Genomic DNA, 18,797 nt, shown 5'->3' on the forward strand with positions numbered 1-18,797 from the left:
CCGGATCACTGAGCCCGGCAGATGTCACTCCACTCGGGTGCTGCTCGCACCTCCCCACTGCAATGCCGCCCACTGCCAGTGCCTCGGGCTCTCTCTGTGTGGGCTGCGAACCCAAAGCGCGGCGCTGTCTCCTCTTCAGTTGCGGAGGGGGGGGGGGCGCTGGCCTGACACCCCCCCCAGTGTGTGGCACCCGGGGCGGCCCACCCCCCCGCCCCCCACTTAGTACGCCACTGCCTCAAGGTAACTAGTAAATGGGTCCTCTGATCTCCTACCAGTTCATTTCTTTATTCATGTACCTTAGTCAGAGAGTGAGGAAATATAAGGAAATAAAGAAGGGTGCAAACGCCTAGTGCATTACCTTTAACACAATAGAATGTATTAAAAAGCCAAAAGCATGCTCACAAATATTAGGAAATCACAAGCATATAAAATGTGTTAGGAAAGCTGACGTATTTTGGGAGACAGGCCCCAGCTTTACTAACACAGCAACCTGGTATCCACCTTATTGGAGTTGTGATTTTATATGCTTGTGATTTCCTCATGTTTGTGAGTATGTTTTTGGCTTTATAATACATTCTATGGTGTTAACAGTAACTAGGGGTTTGCACCCTCCTTTAATTCCTTATCGCTTTGGAGTTTCCCCACTCAAGGAGAGCTGCATTGCCTGATGCACTATTTTTGTACTGCTGGATGTGAGGCGGAGAGAGTGTTGAGGCTTGACAGGTTTAGAGAGTGAGGAAACAACGAGAATTGTCTTTTATAGGAGTGACAGTGATGAGGGGATTATAGGACGAGTGTCCCCTCCCCCTCTATCACTCATTGCTATCTTCCCAACACAAAAAGTCCTGACCTTCCTTATTTAGTCCATGATTTAGTCATGAATAACAGCGGGGCTGAGCCCCACCAGAGGTCAGAGAGTGAGGATGGGAGGAGAACAACCAAGATGAAGACTGGACTGATCCTGAAGACCCCCATCATTGGGTTATTGACTCCTCCCTCATTATCACTTTCTGTTTAAGGTTCCAAAGTCTGAGGATGTTATCACATTATTATCACCATGTAAAAGTCTGTGCTCCAATCACATCATCCGATATAAAATGTCCAGCTGGACGAAAATGGGTGTAACAAAAGAGAATACATATTATGTTTATATAAGCTGTGGGTAGAGAGGAGAGAGCAGAAGTCAGGACTATGTAATGTACAACAGATTGTATAAGATACAACAGATAGGACTATATAGTATCAGAATGATGTAATGTACATTATAGAGTATATAGAGTAATGGTCAGGACTCATAATATTGGTATTCAGAGGTTGCAGAGGCCCCACACCGCTTGATATATAAATTGTGTCGGCAGCACAGAGAAGGAAGATTATCGGAGAGAAATCCAGGAATACAGGACGGGGAACACAGCTCAGGAAAGTGACCAGGGGATTACAGGCTGATATCACCCAGCCCCCGCCCTACTCTGGACCAATCAGTGAGCAGTATGGGGGGAGGAATGTATTTAGTGTGAATGACCCACCTGTGCTGATCTCTGTAGGAGTGTCCTCCTCTATAAATGTCCCCGTTATTCCATCCTCCTCCATAGACTGCTGATCATCCCTCACATACTTCTCTTCTTCTTCTGATTTAACTTCAATTTTTATACCTATCAGATCTTCACCCTAAACCAGGAAAATATTAGAAAAGGTCCTCTGTAAAATGTGTCCTTCAATATTGTGACATCACATTTAAAAAAAATTGACACATCACCTCAATGAGTCCATGTTCTAGATGCCACCAACCTTGTAAAGGTAAGGGAAGGTGTGACCCTCCTGTGTAGAATCCCGGGAATACAGAGGACGGGGACATCTCCCTGGTGGGTTCCCATTACTGGATCCATCTGTAGGAAACACACACACTGACTGAATACATTGTTTCTATGTGTTTATCAGATGATGAGGGATCTAGGTGGAGCCTCCGTACTGCTCTCTCCTTTACAATAAAGTCTCCTCTTACCCGGTGATGTGAGGGGCGGCTGATTGTCCATCATGACGTCCTTGTAGAGATCCTTGTGTCCTTCTAAATACTCCCACTCCTCCATGGAGAAATAGACAGTGACATCCTGACACCTTATAGGAACCTGACACACACAATGATACAGTCACCATCCAGACACATCCCTTGTCTGTTACTGGATAATGTCCCACAATTCCCAGAATCCTCCTCACCTCTCCTGTCAGCAGCTCCATCATCTTCTTGGTGACTTCTAGAATCTTCTGCATTTTGTGTCTCTCAGGTTTTAGGGAGTCACATGGAGGCACCGTGATGGTCATATGATCACCGGACTTCACAAGAGGAAATCTCTGAAAATAGAAACCAATAGGAGTAACATGTTAGAATCCCAGAATCCTCCTCACCTCTCCGGTCAGGTCTGTTTTATTAATAGAGATAAGAGTGATGTCATGTGACCTCCCAGAATCCTCCTCACCTCTTCGGTCAGGTCTGTGTTTTATTAATAGAGATAAGAGTGATGTCATGTGACCTCCCAGAATCCTCCTCACCTCTCCGGTCAGGTCTGTGTTTTATTAATAGAGATAAGAGTGATGTCATTTGACATCCCAGGGATGGACTGACAACTCATGGAGCCTATGGGCAATCAGATATCATGTGGACTCTTGTGTCCACACTCAATCCACACCCACACCAAGCCCCACCTACAAATTGCAGCTCAGTTGCATAGAGGGAGCATTTAAATATCTAAAGCAGCACAGCCTGCATGGAAGTTAGCATAGAAGCCACTGGGAACTTCCAGTTTTAATGAGGCTGCCAATCACCCTGCAGCAAACATTGGGTGTGCTTTTTGGGGGCAGTAGGTAGTGCCTGCTGGTTACAAAGTGCAGTAAAGATGCCGGATGACTGAGAGGCTAATTGCTTTGTGTGGAGAGGAGGGATGAGTTAGAGAGAGGGGGGGGGGGGTGAGAGAGGGGGGACAAGAGAGAAAGGGGGTGAGAGAGAGGGAGGGGATGAGAGAGAGAGAGAGAGAGGGGGAAGTGAGAGGGAGAGAGAGGGTGAGAGAGCGAGGAGGGAGGGGGAGAGAGAGGGGGAAAGAGCGAGTGGTGGAGAGAGGGGGGGGAGAGAAGAGAGGGGGGTGAAGAGAGGAGGCAGAGAAAGGGGGTAGAGAAAGGGGTCAGAGAGAGAATGTGAGAGAGGGTATCTCCCCATACTACACCAGAACACCCTCCCCCCCAAAAAAATTACACCTGTGTAATGTTCTGTGTCTTTCAGATGCCTGTATCCAGATCCTTTTAACAGGTCCCTGATAAATACATTAGCTGTGGTGAAGGAGTCAATGTGTTGTCATATCATCTAATATCACTGACTCCTCTTACCTTCCTGCTGCCCACTGGCTTCATCACCAGCTGCAGTAGCAAGGCACAACAGGCCGAGACCCCAACCAGCACCACCACTACTTCACAGGTGAGCTACTTTTCTCTCTTCACCATTCCCAGCAGTGCCTCGATTATTCTGCCTCCTCATCTGCTCTCATCTCAGGCTCCCCTCACCTTCCTGACAGGCCCCGCACCGTACCACATCCCTTTCTAAAAAATGTACCAGGCAGACACATTATTTAGATGGATCTATATATACTGCCGATGTATGACGTGTGGAGCCTCTCATCGTGTCCCCTACTGACCCGGGCCCACGGGCATTGCCCGAGAGCCCAAATGGTCAGTCTGCCCCTGCAACAAGCATTTCTCCAGACGTTACAAAATCTGGCTGCAGATTAACACAGGAATTTGTGTATTTTTCCTGAAATATCTTCATTACTAAAAAATGTGGAATACCACATTATGGATATTAGATGGAGCTAATAATCATTAGAAAATCAGTATATGAAATAAATACGGCCAACATTCTTCACAGATGGACACATTCTAGTAACATTATTGAAATACGTTTATTTGAAACTCTAAATGTTTGTAGACGCTTACACTACAAAATGTACTCAGCCAATGAAAGGTAATGACTCAATTTTTATTTTTCTCCTGTTATCAATGGCCAAAACGGTACAACACTTCATCCATGTCTTTGGTGATCTCTGATCTCCTTATCAACTGTTTCTTCCATGATGAAGATCAGCCATGGAGTATATCTGAGGTGTATATCAGGGTGTGCTTCTTCCCCACATGAGAGCTGTGATGCCCAGCAACATTCATATAGAACAGGGGTCATCAACCCCCGGGCCGCGGCCCAAAGCCGGGCCGTGCCGCCTCTCTAGGTGGGCCGCAGCTCCAAGGACACTGTCAGGTCCGAGATTATCAACCCCCGGGCCGCGGCCGGCTAAGGCTTCAGCTTCACCGCTGACGGAGAAAACTGTCAGCGGTGCGGCCGGCCGAACAAGCAGAGCAGATGACCTCATCCCTCTGCGCTACGCACAGGCGCGCCGCTGTCCCGTCCTGGCTACAGTTACACAGAAGCGGCGGCTAATGAGAGAGAGAGAGAGAGTGACCTCATCTCTCCCCGCCCACCCTCACTGAACTTACTTTCCCGCAGTCTCCAACGGCTCCTCCCCTCACTCCCATGCTGGAACTGTAAGTACATTGCACTCTGCACTGCTAATATTTTTTTATAATTAATATTAATTTAATTTAATTAATTTAATTAATTTAATTTAATTAATTGGGAAATTAATATTATTTCTGCAATGGGACATCAAATATTATTTCTGCAATGGGACAACTAATATTATTTCTATCACGGGACATTAAATATTATTTCTGCAATGGGACATTAAATATTATTTCTGCAATGGGACATCTAAAATTATTTCTGCAATGGGACATCTAATATTATTTCTATCAGGGGACATTAAATATTATTTCTGCAATGGGACATCTAATATTATTTCTGCAATGGGACATCAAATATTATTTCTGCAATGGGACATCTAATATTATTTCTGCAATGGGACATCTAATATTATTTCTGCAATGGGACATCTAATATTATTTCTATCACGGGACATCTAATATTATTTCTATACTGGGACATTTAATATTATTTCTATCATGGGACATTTAATATTATTTCTGCAATGGTACATCAAATATTATTTCTGCAATGGGACATCTAATATTATTTCTGCAATGGGACATCTAATATTATTTCTATCACGGGACATCTAATATTATTTCTATACTGGGACATTTAATATTATTTCTATCATGGGACATTTAATATTATTTCTGCAATGGGACATTTAATATTATTTCTGCAATGGGACATCTAATATTATTTCTGCAATGGGACATCTAATATTATTTCTGCAATGGGACATCAAATATTATTTCTGCAATGGGACATCTAATATTATTTCTGCAATGGGACATCTAATATTATTTCTATCACGGGACATCTAATATTATTTCTATACTGGGACATTTAATATTATTTCTATCATGGGACATTTAATATTATTTCTATCATTGGACATCTAATATTATTTCTATACTGGGACATCTAATATTATTTCTATCATGGGACATCTAATATTATTTCTATACTGGGACATTTAATATTATTTCTATACTGGGACATTTAATATTATTTCTATACTGGGACGTTTAATACTATTTTTATACTGGGACTTTTAATAATCCTTTTAATACTTTTATACTGGGACTTTTATACTTTTAATAATACTTTTTATACTGGGACCGTTATAATACTTTTATAGTGAGACTGTTATAATAAAACCAATTAGTGACAATCTGTTACGCTTTGGTGGCAGGTGACAGTGACAATCCACATCTGCTGGCAGCTGACATTGACAATCCACATCTGGGGGCAGAAAAGTGGCAATCCACATCTGGTGACAGGTCGCAGCAGTGGCAATCCACATCTGGTGACAGGTCACAGCAGTGGCAATCCACATCTGGTGACAGGTCACAGCAGTGGCAAACCACATCTGGTGACAGGTCACAGCAGTGGCAATCCACATCTGGTGACAGGGCGCAGCAGTGGCAATCCACATCTGGTGACAGGGCGCAGCAGTGGCAATCCACATCTGGTGACAGGGCGCAGCAGTGGCAATTCCCATCTGAAGACAGGCTGCAGCAGTGACAGGCCGCAGCAGTGGCAATTCCCATCTGAAGACAGGCCGCAGCAGTGGCAATTCCCATCTGAAGACAGGCCGCAGCAGTGCAATTCCCATCTGGTGGCAGGCTTTGCCAACTAGCCAAAATGAGTAAAAAACAAATGTCACTGCAGAGCTTTTTTGAAAAGGGGCAAAGACCCAATGATGAGACAACAGAAGACTGTTCTAAGACTGCAAACAAAAAGAAAGCTGCATTTAAAAGAAAATACCAAGAGTCCTATTTAAATTATGGGTTCATTGCATCAGGTGATTCACATTCTCCAAACCCGCTTTGTATAATATGTGGTGAGCGGCTATCCAATGAAGCCATGAAACCTTCAAAACTGCTTCGCCATATGGAGACCAAACACCCTTCATTAAAAGACAAGCCGGTTGAGTTTTTCAAAAGAAAAAAACGTGAACACGAAGGACAGAAGCAATTATTGAAGACCACCTCTTCGATAAATGCGTCTGCATTGAGAGCCTCATTCTTAGTGGCTAACCGTATTGCTAAATCTAAGAAACCATTTACAATCGGAGAACAGTTGATCCTGCCTGCTGCAAAGGACATTTGCCGTGAAATTTTAGGAGAGGCTGCGGTTGAAAAGGTGGCGCATGTTCCTCTTTCGGCTAGCACTGTAGCTAGACGAATAAATGAAATTGCAGAGGATATTGAAACGCAACTGATAGAGAGAATTAAGGAGTCACCATGGTATGCCATACAAGTCGATGAGTCTACTGATGTTGACAACAAGGCAACAATGCTTGTTTTTGTTCGATATGTTTTCCAGGAGGATGTCCATGAGGATATGCTATGTGCACTCTTCTTGCCGACCAACACCACAGCTGCAGAATTGTTCAATTCTTTAAATGAGTATATGTCAGGAAAACTGAATTGGTCGTTTTGTGTTGGTGTATGCACGGATGGAGCTGCTGCCATGACTGGGCGGCTTTCTGGTTTTACCACTCGGGTCAAGGAGGTTGCTTCCGAATGTGAGTCTACGCACTGTGTCCTCCATAGAGAAATGCTGGCTAGCCGAAAAATGTCACCTGAACTGAACAACGTTTTGCAGGCTGTGATTAAAATAATCAACCACATTAAAGTACATGCCCTTAACTCACGTCTGTTCGAACAGCTCTGTGAAGAGATGGATGCAGAGCACACTCGTCTTCTCTTATACACAGAAGTGAGATGGCTTTCTAAAGGTAGATCACTGAGCAGAGTGTTTGAGTTACGAGAGCCGCTCCAGAGATTTCTTTCTGAAAAACAGTCACCACTTGCAGCACATTTCAGTGTCACAGAATGGGTCACAAAACTTGCTTACTTGTGTGACATATTTAACCTGCTCAACGAACTCAATCTGTCACTTCAGGGGAGAATGAGAACTGTGTTTAAGTCTGCTGATAAAGTGGCTGCATTCAAAGCCAAACTGGAATTATGGGGGCGACGAGTCAACAATAATATTTTTGACATGTTTCCAACCTTATCAGATCTTTTGAAAGAGACTGAGCCAGAACCTTCTTTCACACAGCTGGTGCATGATCACCTCTATCAGCTTTCAAATGAATTTGAGCATTATTTCCCATCCTCAAAAGACCCCCGAATTGGGAAGGAATGGATCCGTGACCCATTTGTGAATAAGCCAGGTGAATCCACTCTGTCCGTGCTAGAAGAGGATCAACTGCTTGAGATCGCAAATGATGGTGGCCTTAAAAGTATGTTTGAGACGACTTCAAACCTCCATACGTTCTGGATTAAAGTCAAGGCAGAATATCCTGCAATTGCCACAAAAGCGCTGAAAAGCTTGCTGCCATTTCCAACATCCTATCTTTGTGAAGCTGGATTTTCTGCAGTGACAGCAACCAAAACAAGATTACGGAGCAGACTGGACATAAGCAACACACTTCGAGTGTCACTGTCTCCTATCACCCCAAGATGGGACCGCCTAGTTGCAGTAAAACAAGCTCAGGGATCCCACTGATTCTGCATTATGGTGAATATAACTATTTCATTTTATATTCCAATGTAATAGAAATAACGTGCTTCAGTCACCCTGACACCATAACACTGTTTAGTTGCAGGGAAACAAGCTTGGGGCTCCCACTGATTCTACATTACATTGAGTTGAACTATATAATCATTGTATTATATTGTAATAATATAAATAATGCACTTCAATCGTCCCGATATTATGGTATCAGGATGATTGAACCGATAACGCACCACATCGCGATTCCTCCCCCCCCACCGGGCCTTGGAAAAATATTCTTCCACAAAACCGGGCCTTGGTGCCAAAAAGGTTGGGGACCACTGATATAGAAGACATTTCCCACACTCAAGGCACTAATACACCTCGAGGATTGTGTGGGATCCCCGATGTACAGGAAGACAGGACTTCAGTGAGGAACAATTCCTCACCTCTCCAGTCAGGTCTGTGTTTTATTAATAGAGATAAGAGTGATGTCATGTGACCTCCCAGAATCCTCCTCACCTCTCCGGTCAGCAGGTAGATGATCTCCAGGGTGAGGTTTAGTATCTTCTCAGTCATGTGACTCCGGTCCTCCTCCATCCTCATTGGTGCCGTCATTTGATCTATACAGGTCTCCTTGTAGACGGATAACTTTGGGAAATGAAGGTAAGAATTATTTGGATGGTGTTGATCACCCTCTTCCTGCCCAGGCCAATTTTCAGCACTCTGACACCTTGAATGACAATTACTTATTCATGCAACACTATACCCAAATTATTATTATTAGATAGAGCTTTCTTTAGGTGGTACAGTATTTAATCCCCATTAGGTTTTTTGCTATACAAATTAAAAAATATCAACATTTTGAAAAAAATAAATCTGCTATAATATTTTGCACATAAATAATTGTCTTCATGAGTTTAAGCCAAACTGTATTCTGATACATTTCTTTGATAAAAATAACCCAAATTAATGTATGTTATTTAGTCTGTAGAAAAGTTATAGAGTCTACAAACTATGGGATATACAGTATCTGAAACTTAATCAATCCTGATGTACTGAGTGACTATCCAATGTCTCCAGGCCCTAAAATGCCAGGACGGTACAAATATCCCCCCAAAATTACCCCCTTTTTGGAAAGTAGACAGTCCAAGGTGTTTAGCAAGAGGTATGGTGAGTTTTATGAAGCTTTCATTTGTTGACACAATTTTTTTTGTTTTTCAAAAAGTGTGAGAAGCAGGTTATTTTTCACGTACAGCATAGGCATACTTACACCCCAAAACACATTTTGCTATGCCTCACAAATTAAAAGGTATCACATATATGAGACCTTTTCACAGCCAATATGCATAGAGTGACCCAAAATCTAATGCCGCGTACACACGAGCGGACTGTATGGCGTACTTAGTCCGTCAAAACACATTTCAGCGGACAATCCGCTCGTGTGTGGGCTTCAGCGGACTTTTTCAGGGTGCAGTCCGGCGTACTAAGAATTTCGGATTTTTCGAAATTCTGTGCATCGTACTTTGGTTTCAGCGGACAATCCGCTCGTCAGTATGCTAGTTCGACAGACTAAGAATGGCGCATGCCCAGAAAGGATTTACACGGCGGAAGGGTGCTTTGCTGTGTCTTGGACTTCCTATTTCTAGTCCCGTCGTACGTGCTGTACACGTCATCGCGCAAGCTTTCGACGGACTGTTTGTGCATCCGTGTGTGGTCAAGTCCGTTCAGTCGAAAGTACGACGGACTGTCCGTCGGATTGTATGACGAACTAAGTACGCCATACAGTCCGCTCGTGTGTACGCGGCATAAGGAGCACCTTTGAGCTTTCAAGGAGCATAAAATATGCATCTAATTTCCTGACTACTTATCACATTTTTGGAGGCTCTGGAGCACCAGGACAGTGGAAACGTCAACAAAGTGACCTCATTTTGGAAAGTAAACACTCCCAGATATTTTCTTAAAGGTAGGGCTGCAACTAATGATTACTTTCATAATAGATTAGTTGGCCAATTATTGTTTCCATTAATCGGATAAAATCATTAATAAAAACGTAATGTGCAATTTTTTCGTTTATTTAAAGTAATAATGAAAATTATTGGGCACTATTCCTCCCGGGAACAGCAATGATGGGGCAGCACTATTCCTCCCGGGAACACCAATGATGGGGCACTATTCCTCCCAGGAACACCAATGATGGGGCACTATTCCTCCCAGGAACACCAATGATGTGGCACTATTCCTCCTGGGAACACCAATGGGGCACTATTCATCCCCTCCAAGGAACACCAATGGGGCACTATTCCCCCCTCCCAGCAACACCAATGGGGCACTATTCCCCCCCCCCAGCAACACCAACGGGGCACTATTTCCCCCCCCTTCCAGCAACACCAATGGGACACTAGTTACCCCCCCAGGAAAACCAATGATGGGACACTATTCCACCCATCCCCCAGAACACCAATGATAGGGCACTAAAACCCAGCCAGAAATACTTATGATCAAGTCAAGGGGCACTTGTCATCACAATGTTTGTACTATTACTAGTATTGTTGTATACAGCCGCAGCGCCGATACCTTATATCACGGCTACTTCTCGCCTCTCACTCTCTTCCCTTGAGGCAGCAGCAGGCGGGGCTGAGGGGGGAGGCGGGGCTCAGCCCCCCTTATGATCAAGTCAAGGGGCACTTGTCATCACAATGTTTGGACTATTACTAATATTGTTGTATACAGCCGCAGCGCCGCTACCTTATATCACAGCTACTTTTCACCTCTCACTCTCTTCCCTTGAGGCAGCAGCAGGCGGGGCTGAGGGGGGGGAGCTGATGTCAGCGAGGAGGAGAGAAACGGACGTGCCTGGTCACATGAGTGCCACTCTATTCTCATGAGAATACGGTGGTGCCGCCGCCTTGTATGCAGGAACAGGATACCCTGGGACAGAGGAAGGTGACATTAGACCAACTAATCGATAATAAAAATAGTTTATGACGAGTTTCATTTTCGATTATTATAGATTAATCATTGCAGCCCTACTTAAAGGCAATGAAAATTTAATTTTTGGCCACAAGGTTTTTAAAAATGCAGGAAAGAAAATGAAAATGTTTTTTTTCTTACACAAAGTTGTTAAATAATAAGATATTTCTAATACACAGCATAGATACAGTATACCTAGACTTACACCCAAAAACACATTCTGCTACCATTTATGAGTATGGCAATACCACATATGTGAGACTTTTTCACAGCCTGCCAACACAAATCCAAGGAGCACCTTCAGTTCTAGGTACATAAATTATACATCTAATTTCCTGACTACCAATCACATTTATGAAGGCCCTGGAGCACCAGGACACCAGAAACACCCAAAAACTGACCCTATTTTGAAGAGTAAACACCTTAAGGCAGGGGTGTCCAAACTTTTTTCAAAGAGGGCCGGATTTGATGAAGTGAACACGCGCGAGGGCCGACCATTTTGCCTGACATTCTTTGAATCGTTAAAATTCGGTCTAAATGTGTTCGTTCGAGCTCTAATACACTGCTCAACAAGAATTCTCTTGCCTTTGTGGCTGTGTGTGGGAAGAGATGAGCTTTTGTACATACTGTATTAATTGGCGTATAACACACACCTTCACTTTAAGAGGGAAGTTTCAGGAAAAAAAAATGTTTAAATAAAGAACTGTGAAGCAAAATAATGGTCAGTGCCCACCAATGCAGCCTAATCAGTGCACATCTGCAGACCCACCTTTGCCAGGAACACACCCACCACAGCCAGGAATGCACTCACCATAGCCAAGAATGCCCCCACCATAATAAGGAATGCCCCACCATAGCCAGGAATGCCCCCACCATAGCCAGGAATGCCCCCACCATAGCCAGGAATGCCCCCCCATAGCCAGGAATGCCCCCCCCCATAGCAAGGAAGGCCCCCACCATAGCAAGGAATGCCCCCACCATAGCCAGGAATGCCCCCACCATAGCCAGGAATTCCCCCACCATAGCCAGGAATGCAGCACCATTGCCAGGGACGCAGGACCATTGCCAGGGACGCAGCACCATTGCCTGGGATGCAGCACCATTGCCAGGAATGCCTCCCCAAATGCCTCACCATTGCCAGGAATGCCTCCCCAAATGCCTCACCATTGCCAGGAATGCAGCACCATTGCCAGGAATGCAGCACCATTGCCAGGAATGCAGCACCATTGCCAGGAATGACTCACCATTGCCAGGAACGCAGCACCATTGCCAGGAACGCAGCACCATTGCCAGGGACGCAGTACCATTGCCAGGGACGCAGCACCATTGCCAGGGACGCAGCACCATTGCCAGGGACGCAGCACCATTGCCAGGGACGCAGCACCATTGCCTGGGACGCAGCACCATTGCCAGGAATGCCTCCCCAAATGCCTCACCATTGCCAGGAATGCCTCCCCAAATGCCTCACCATTGCCAGGAATGCAGCACCATTGCCAGGAATGCAGCACCATTGCCAGGAATGCAGCACCATTGCCAGGGACGCAGCACCATTGCCAGGGACGCAGCACCATTGCCAGGGACGCAGCACCATTGCCAGGAATGCCTCCCCTAATGCCTCACCATTGCCAGGAATGCCTCCCCAAATGCCTCACCATTGCCAGGAATGCAGCACCATTGCCAGGAATGCAGCACCATTGCCAGGAACGCAGCACCATTGCCAGGAACGAAGCACCATTGCCAGGAACGCAGCACCATTGCCAGGAACACAGCACCATTGCCAGGAACACAGCACCATTGCCAGGAACACAGCACCATTGCCAGGAATGCACTGACGAGCGCCAAAGGAGAATCTCCTGTTTACACGGTGGCTTCTTTAATAGAAAGTCCCGCCTCCTTTGATGGACAGAACAGTCGTCCAATGGCAGTGCAGGAGAAGGACTTCCTATTACAGAGGCCGCCCGTAAACAGGAAATTCTCCTGTGTACGGCGCTCGGTCCTGTCCTCCCTGTACCTTCCGAAGCATATATATCTTTTGTGGCCCCGGCGCTGGGAGATCGTCGGGGGCCACAAAAGATATGTATGTCCAAATAACCAGGCGGGCCGTTCAAAACCGGGCCGCGGGCCGCGATTGGCCCGCGGGCCGGACTTTGGACATGCCTGCCTTAAGGTATTCTTTAAGAGGCATGGTCAGTCTTTTGAAGATTATTATTATTATTCTTTTTTTTTTACACAAAGATGTCAGTTTAATATATTTCTCACACACAGCATGGATTTATTCAGAATTACACCCAAAACACATTCTGCTACTCGTCCTCAGTTTTTCTGTAATTCACTAAAAACTGCTACTAAAATATATCATGAGCTATTTTATTAAGCGATGTGGTATTTTAGTAGTTAAACCTTGTGGTACTTTGATGCTGGTTATAGTCAGAATCCTTAACAAGCTGTAAATAGCTGGTTGCTAAGGAGTGGGCAGCCACTGGCCTCCTTAACAACCAGTAACTGTCATGGTTAATGATTGGGCAGCTGCCTTGTCCTTAACTATTATGAGTGATCTGCTGTCAGCGAAATTCCCATCTGACAGCAGAATGTAAACAAAAGAATTGCCAGCATTTAAAAATGAAGGAAAAAAAAACAGTATGGGGTCCCCAAGCCATACTAGACCCCCATTGATCGTGGCATGCTGGGTGGATGACGTCATAAGGGGCAGAGTCAGGGACACAATAACTGGTGTGGAGGTGATCGGGGGGACACAATAACTGGTGTGGAGGTGATCAGGGGGACACAATAACTGGTGTGGAGGTGATCGGGGGGGGACACAATAACTGGTGTGGAGGTGATCGGGGGGGACACAATAACTGGTGTGGAGGTGACCGGGGACACAATAACTGGTGTGGAGGTGACCGGGGACACAATAACTGGTGTGGAGGTGACCGGGGACACAATAACTGGTGTGGAGGTGACCGGGGACACAATAACTGGTGTGGAGGTGATCGGGGGGACACAATAACTGGTGTGGAGGTGATCGGGGACACAATAACTGGTGTGAGGGGGTTTGGGGACACAATAACTGGCGTGGAGGTGATCGGGGGGACACAATAACTGGCGTGGAGGTGATCAGGGGGACACAATAACTGGCGTGGTGGTGATCGGGGACACAATAACTGGTGTGGAGGTGATCGGGGGACACAATAACTGGTGTGGTGGTGATCGGGACACAAATAACTGGTGTGGAGGTGATCGGGGACACAATAACTGGTGTGGAGGTGATTGGGGACACAATAACTGGTGTGGAGGTGATCGGGGGACACAATAACTGGTGTGGAGGTGATCGGGGGACACAATAACTGGTGTGGAGGTGATTGGGGACACAATAACTGGTGTGGAGGTGATTGGGGACACAATAACTGGCGTGGTGGTGATCGGGGACACAATAACTGGTGTGGAGGTGATCGGGGGACACAATAACTGGTGTGGTGGTGATCGGGACACAAATAACTGGTGTGGAGGTGATTGGGGACACAATAACTGGTGTGGAGGTGATTGGGGACACAATAACTGGTGTGGAGGTGATTGGGGACACAATAACTGGTGTGGAGGTGATTGGGGACACAATAACTGGTGTGGAGGTGATCGGGGGACACAATAACTGGTGTGGAGGTGATCGGGGGACACAATAACTGGTGTGGAGGTGATCGGAGACACAATAACTGGTGTGGAGGTGATCGGGGGACACAATAACTGGTGCGGAGGTGATTGGGGACACAATAACTGGTGTGGAGGTGATCGGGGGGACATAATAACTGGTGTGGAGGTGATCGGGGACACAATAACTGGCGTGGAGGTGATCGGGGGACACAATAACTGGTGTGGAGGTGATCGGGGTAGGGATGCACCGAATGGGTTTTTTGGTGCCGAAACCGATACCGAAAATGAAAAATACACTAGGCCGAAAACCGAAACCGATAACGAAACAGCACCGATACCGAAAATGACTGTTTTTAAAAAATCTTTTTATACAGGAGGTGGTCAGAGACTGGGGACATGGTACAGGAGATGGTCAGAGACAGAGGACGTGGTACAGGAGGCATCCCCCATTGCAGGCCAGTGTCCCCCATTGCAGGCCAGTGTCCCCCATGTGTCCCCTTGTGTCCCCCTTTGCAGGCCAGTGTGTCCCCCTTTGCAGGCCAGTGTGTCCCCTTGTGTATCCAGTGTGTCCCCTTGTATCCCCTTTTGCGTCCAGTGTGTCCCCTTTTGCCTCCAGTGTGTCCCCTTTTGCGTCCAGTGTATCCCCTTGCGTCCCCTTTTGCGTCCAGTGTGTCCCCTTGCGCGTCCCCTTTTGCGTCCAGTGTGTCCCCTTTTGCGTCCCCTTTTGCGTCCAGTGTGTCCCCTTTTGCGTCCAGTGTGTCCCCTTTTGCGTCCAGTGTGTCCCCTTTTGCGTCCAGTGTGTCCCCTTTTGCGTCCCCTTTTGCGTCCAGTGTGTCCCCTTGTGTCCAGTGTGTGTCCCCTTTTGCGTCCAGTGTGTCCCCTTGTGTCCAGTGTGTGTCCCCTTGTGTCCAGTGTGTGTCCCCTTGTGTCCAGTGTGTGTCCCCCTTTGCAGCCAGTGTGTGTCCCCCTTTGCAGCCAGTGTGTCCCCTTTTGTTGCAGCCTGTGTAGGGAAGAGAGCCGTCTCCGCCGCCTGTTTGATCACAGCGCCGGGAACATCACAGCTTTCATTTCAATAGCTGTGTGTTCCCGGCCGCGCGCCGTCACACGCAGCCCCTCCCCCTTGTCCGGGCACTTTGATAGACAGATCATCCGTCCAATCCTGGGGATGATCTGTCTAAGTGCCCGGACAAGGGGGAGGGGCTGCGTGTGACGGCGCGCGGTCGGGAATACACAGCTATTGAAATGAAAGCTGTGATGTTCCCGGCGCTGTGATCAAACAAGCGGCAGAGGCGGCTCTCCTGCGCTATACACCCCCCATGATGGGCGTCACCAGGGTGGGGCGGAGCCCCACCCCCACCAGGCCACGCCCCATTTTTGGCTCCATTATCGGCCGTTTTTCTCTTTTGGCAAATTGCCGAAAAGGGCATTTTCGGCCGATATGTTTCGGCGGCCGAAATTTCGGTGCATCACTAGATCGGGGGACACAATAACTGGCAGTATCACCCAGAGAGTAGTCACTCGCAGCTGGGCGCTTCAATGCTGAACAAACCTCTAGCCAGAGATTATGGCTGTCAGAACTTTGATCCAGAACTTGTGAAACCTTTGACTTTGAGTAACTGGTAACAGAAGTGAACAGGAACCTTTTTCCTCAGTATCTGGAACGTTCTCTGTCTCCTTGGCAGTACTGGAAAAAGCGTGAATTTGTCAGTGTCCTTCACAACTCAGTAACGAGGCACTTCTCAGGATGCCAGCTTGTTGGCCCTCCTCCGAAGAGTCCTCCCCCGATCGCTTACACAAGCTGCGGCGGTGTCCCTCCAAGCCGAGAGCGCACCCGGACACCTTGAATCCTCCCTCAGTTACTGCGCTTCGGACCAGCCGGTTCCGAGACTCGGGAACAGACGGATCCTTACCCCAGACCAGGCAGGTCTATTGGGGTTAGCCAACCGAAGCATGTTGCGGAGTGGCACACGCTCCCGTGACCGGGACCCCTCGCGGGGCTACCCCGGTCCAGAATCAGGAACAGACCGCTATGGCCTCACGAACGAACCTAGAATACGCAACTTTAACATCTTAAGTGCCCTTCCCCAGACTCCTCAGCAGGGCCCGGCGCACCCACTGATTGGCTCCGGGGAAGACTGATACCCAAAACGTCCAACCAGGCTTGGTTCTAAGCCTGTCCTGTGTACCTAACTGTACACATGACCAGGTAGAACTCTAACACAGCCCAGCCAAACTGATGTCAAGGTTAAACCTACACAATTAACCCTCAGAACCCCATTACTGTTCTGAGGCAAAAACTAAATTTGAACATGGCAGACACTTTGTCCAAAGTGTAGTTGCTACAGTAATATGCAGGGTTATTCTATATATATATATATGTGTGTGTATCATCATCATCTGCTGGAGATAAAAGACATCACAGTGACTATGGAGGAAGAGGACGGACATGACGGGGGGTTACTGGGTGTAAATAGAGAATACGATCTTATTACCTCCTCTGCTGCCACTTCCAGCAATGTCTTCTCTTTACTTCCTCCTAACTCACCTCTCACCCGGAACTTCCTGTCTGTACCTGACATCACTTCCTGTCTTCCATAGAGACTTCCTGTCTGGTTAGAAGTGAGATCACCACCTTGTGGAGCTCAGAGGAACTGCAGCCCTGAGGAACCTCTTGTAGTGAGAACGCAACCTTGTAATTGTTGACAAGTGTTCCTAGATGGGTGAGGACAGTCCTGGGTTTGTGGGTACAGCATAGTTGCCAACATAGGTGTGACGTAGCAGGGAAAGAAAAATGCAAAGCGTGCCACAGTGAAAAATGGGCATGGGTTGAACTAAATATTGAGCGTGGCTTGAAGGGGCATGACTCATAGGGGTGTGGTTAGAGTCTGAGATAAATGAGGGATGGAGGGAGAAAGAAAGAGAGAAAGATAGAGGAAGAGAGAGTGAAAGAAAGAGATAGGAAGGGAAGGAGAGAGAAGGAAGGAAAGAAAGAGGGATGGAGGGACAGCAGGCCCAGATGCTACACCACAATAGAAATGTGTATTCCAGAAAGTTTAACATCAGCAGATAAAGATACTCCAAACACCTGGTGTTAACGCTTCAATCATCATAGTACCTTGGTTGTTATGATGTCAGAATGATTGAAGCACATTATTTATATTATTACATTGTAATATAAAATGAAATAGTTCAACTCACCACAACGCAGAATTAGTGGGAGCCCTGAGCGTGTCACTTGCCACATCACTTGTCACCAGATGCCATCATGTGCCCCCAACAGAGTCCCTCCATAAATACACCAGGCATTCGCAGCAGAGTCTCTCCTTACATCAGGTGTCCCCAGCGGAGTCCCTCCTTACATCAGGTGTCCCCAACAAAGTCCCCCTTACATCAGGTGTGTCTCAGCGGAGTCCCTCCTTACATCAGGTGTCTCCAGTAGAGTCTCTCCTTACATCAGGTGCCCACAGCAGAGTCACGCTTACATCAGGTGCCCCCAGCGGGGTCCTTCCTTACATCAGGTGTCCCCAGCGGAGTCCCCCTTACATCAGGTGTCCCCTAGTGAAGTCCCCCTTACATCAGGTGTCCCCCTTACATCAGGTGTCCCCAGCGGAGTCCCTCCTTACATCAGGTATCCCCAACAAAGTCCCCCTTACATCAGGTGTGTCTCAGAGCAGAGTCCCTCCTTACATCAGGTGTCTCCAGTAGAGTCTCTCCTTACATCAGGTGCCCACAGTGGAGTCACGCTTACATCAGGTGCCCCCAGCGAAGTCTCCCTTACATCAGGTGCCCCCAGCGGAGTCCCCCTTACATCAAGTGCCCCCAGCAGAGTCCCCCTTACATCAGGTGCCCCCAGCGGAGTCCCTCCTTACATCAGGTGCCCCCAGTGGAGTCCTGCTTACATCAGATGCCCCCAACGGAGTCCCCCTTACATCAGGTGTCCCCAGTAGATTCTCCCTTACATCAGGTGTGCCGAGCAGAGTCCACCTTACATCAGGTGTCCCCCAGTGGTGTCCTCCTTACATCAGGTGTCCTCCAGTGGAGCCCCCTCTTACATCAGGTGTCCCAGCAGCAGTGTCCCCCAGTG

The 18,797-nt window shown here is 47.0% G+C and overlaps 3 protein-coding genes across 3 annotated transcripts in view; 1 reads left to right on the forward strand and 2 right to left on the reverse strand.

Annotated features, from left to right (window-relative positions):
* The window catches only part of LOC143986899 (uncharacterized), a 549,767-nt gene that overhangs the window by 337,510 nt on the left and 193,460 nt on the right, over positions 1–18,797 (reverse strand). The window lies entirely within an intron of this gene.
* Positions 1–18,797, forward strand: part of LOC143989561 (uncharacterized) — a 470,483-nt gene that overhangs the window by 36,158 nt on the left and 415,528 nt on the right. The gene's annotated exons all lie outside the window — the stretch shown is intronic.
* On the reverse strand, positions 588–17,271 carry LOC143989850 (uncharacterized). Its single transcript, XM_077490128.1, has 6 exons — positions 17,206–17,271; positions 8,615–8,743; positions 2,215–2,349; positions 2,003–2,126; positions 1,789–1,886; positions 588–1,668 (listed from the first exon to the last, which is right to left on the reverse strand). Exons 2-6 carry the CDS (start codon positions 8,708–8,710, stop codon positions 1,465–1,467), a joined length of 657 nt encoding a protein of 218 aa, XP_077346254.1. The 5' UTR covers positions 8,711–8,743; positions 17,206–17,271; the 3' UTR covers positions 588–1,464.

This window comes from Lithobates pipiens, unplaced genomic scaffold, assembly GCF_037356315.1.
Source record: "Lithobates pipiens isolate NorthernLeopardFrog02 unplaced genomic scaffold, aLitPip1_a1.2 Scaffold_18, whole genome shotgun sequence".
In the NCBI taxonomy this organism is placed as follows: Eukaryota; Metazoa; Chordata; class Amphibia; order Anura; family Ranidae; genus Lithobates; species Lithobates pipiens.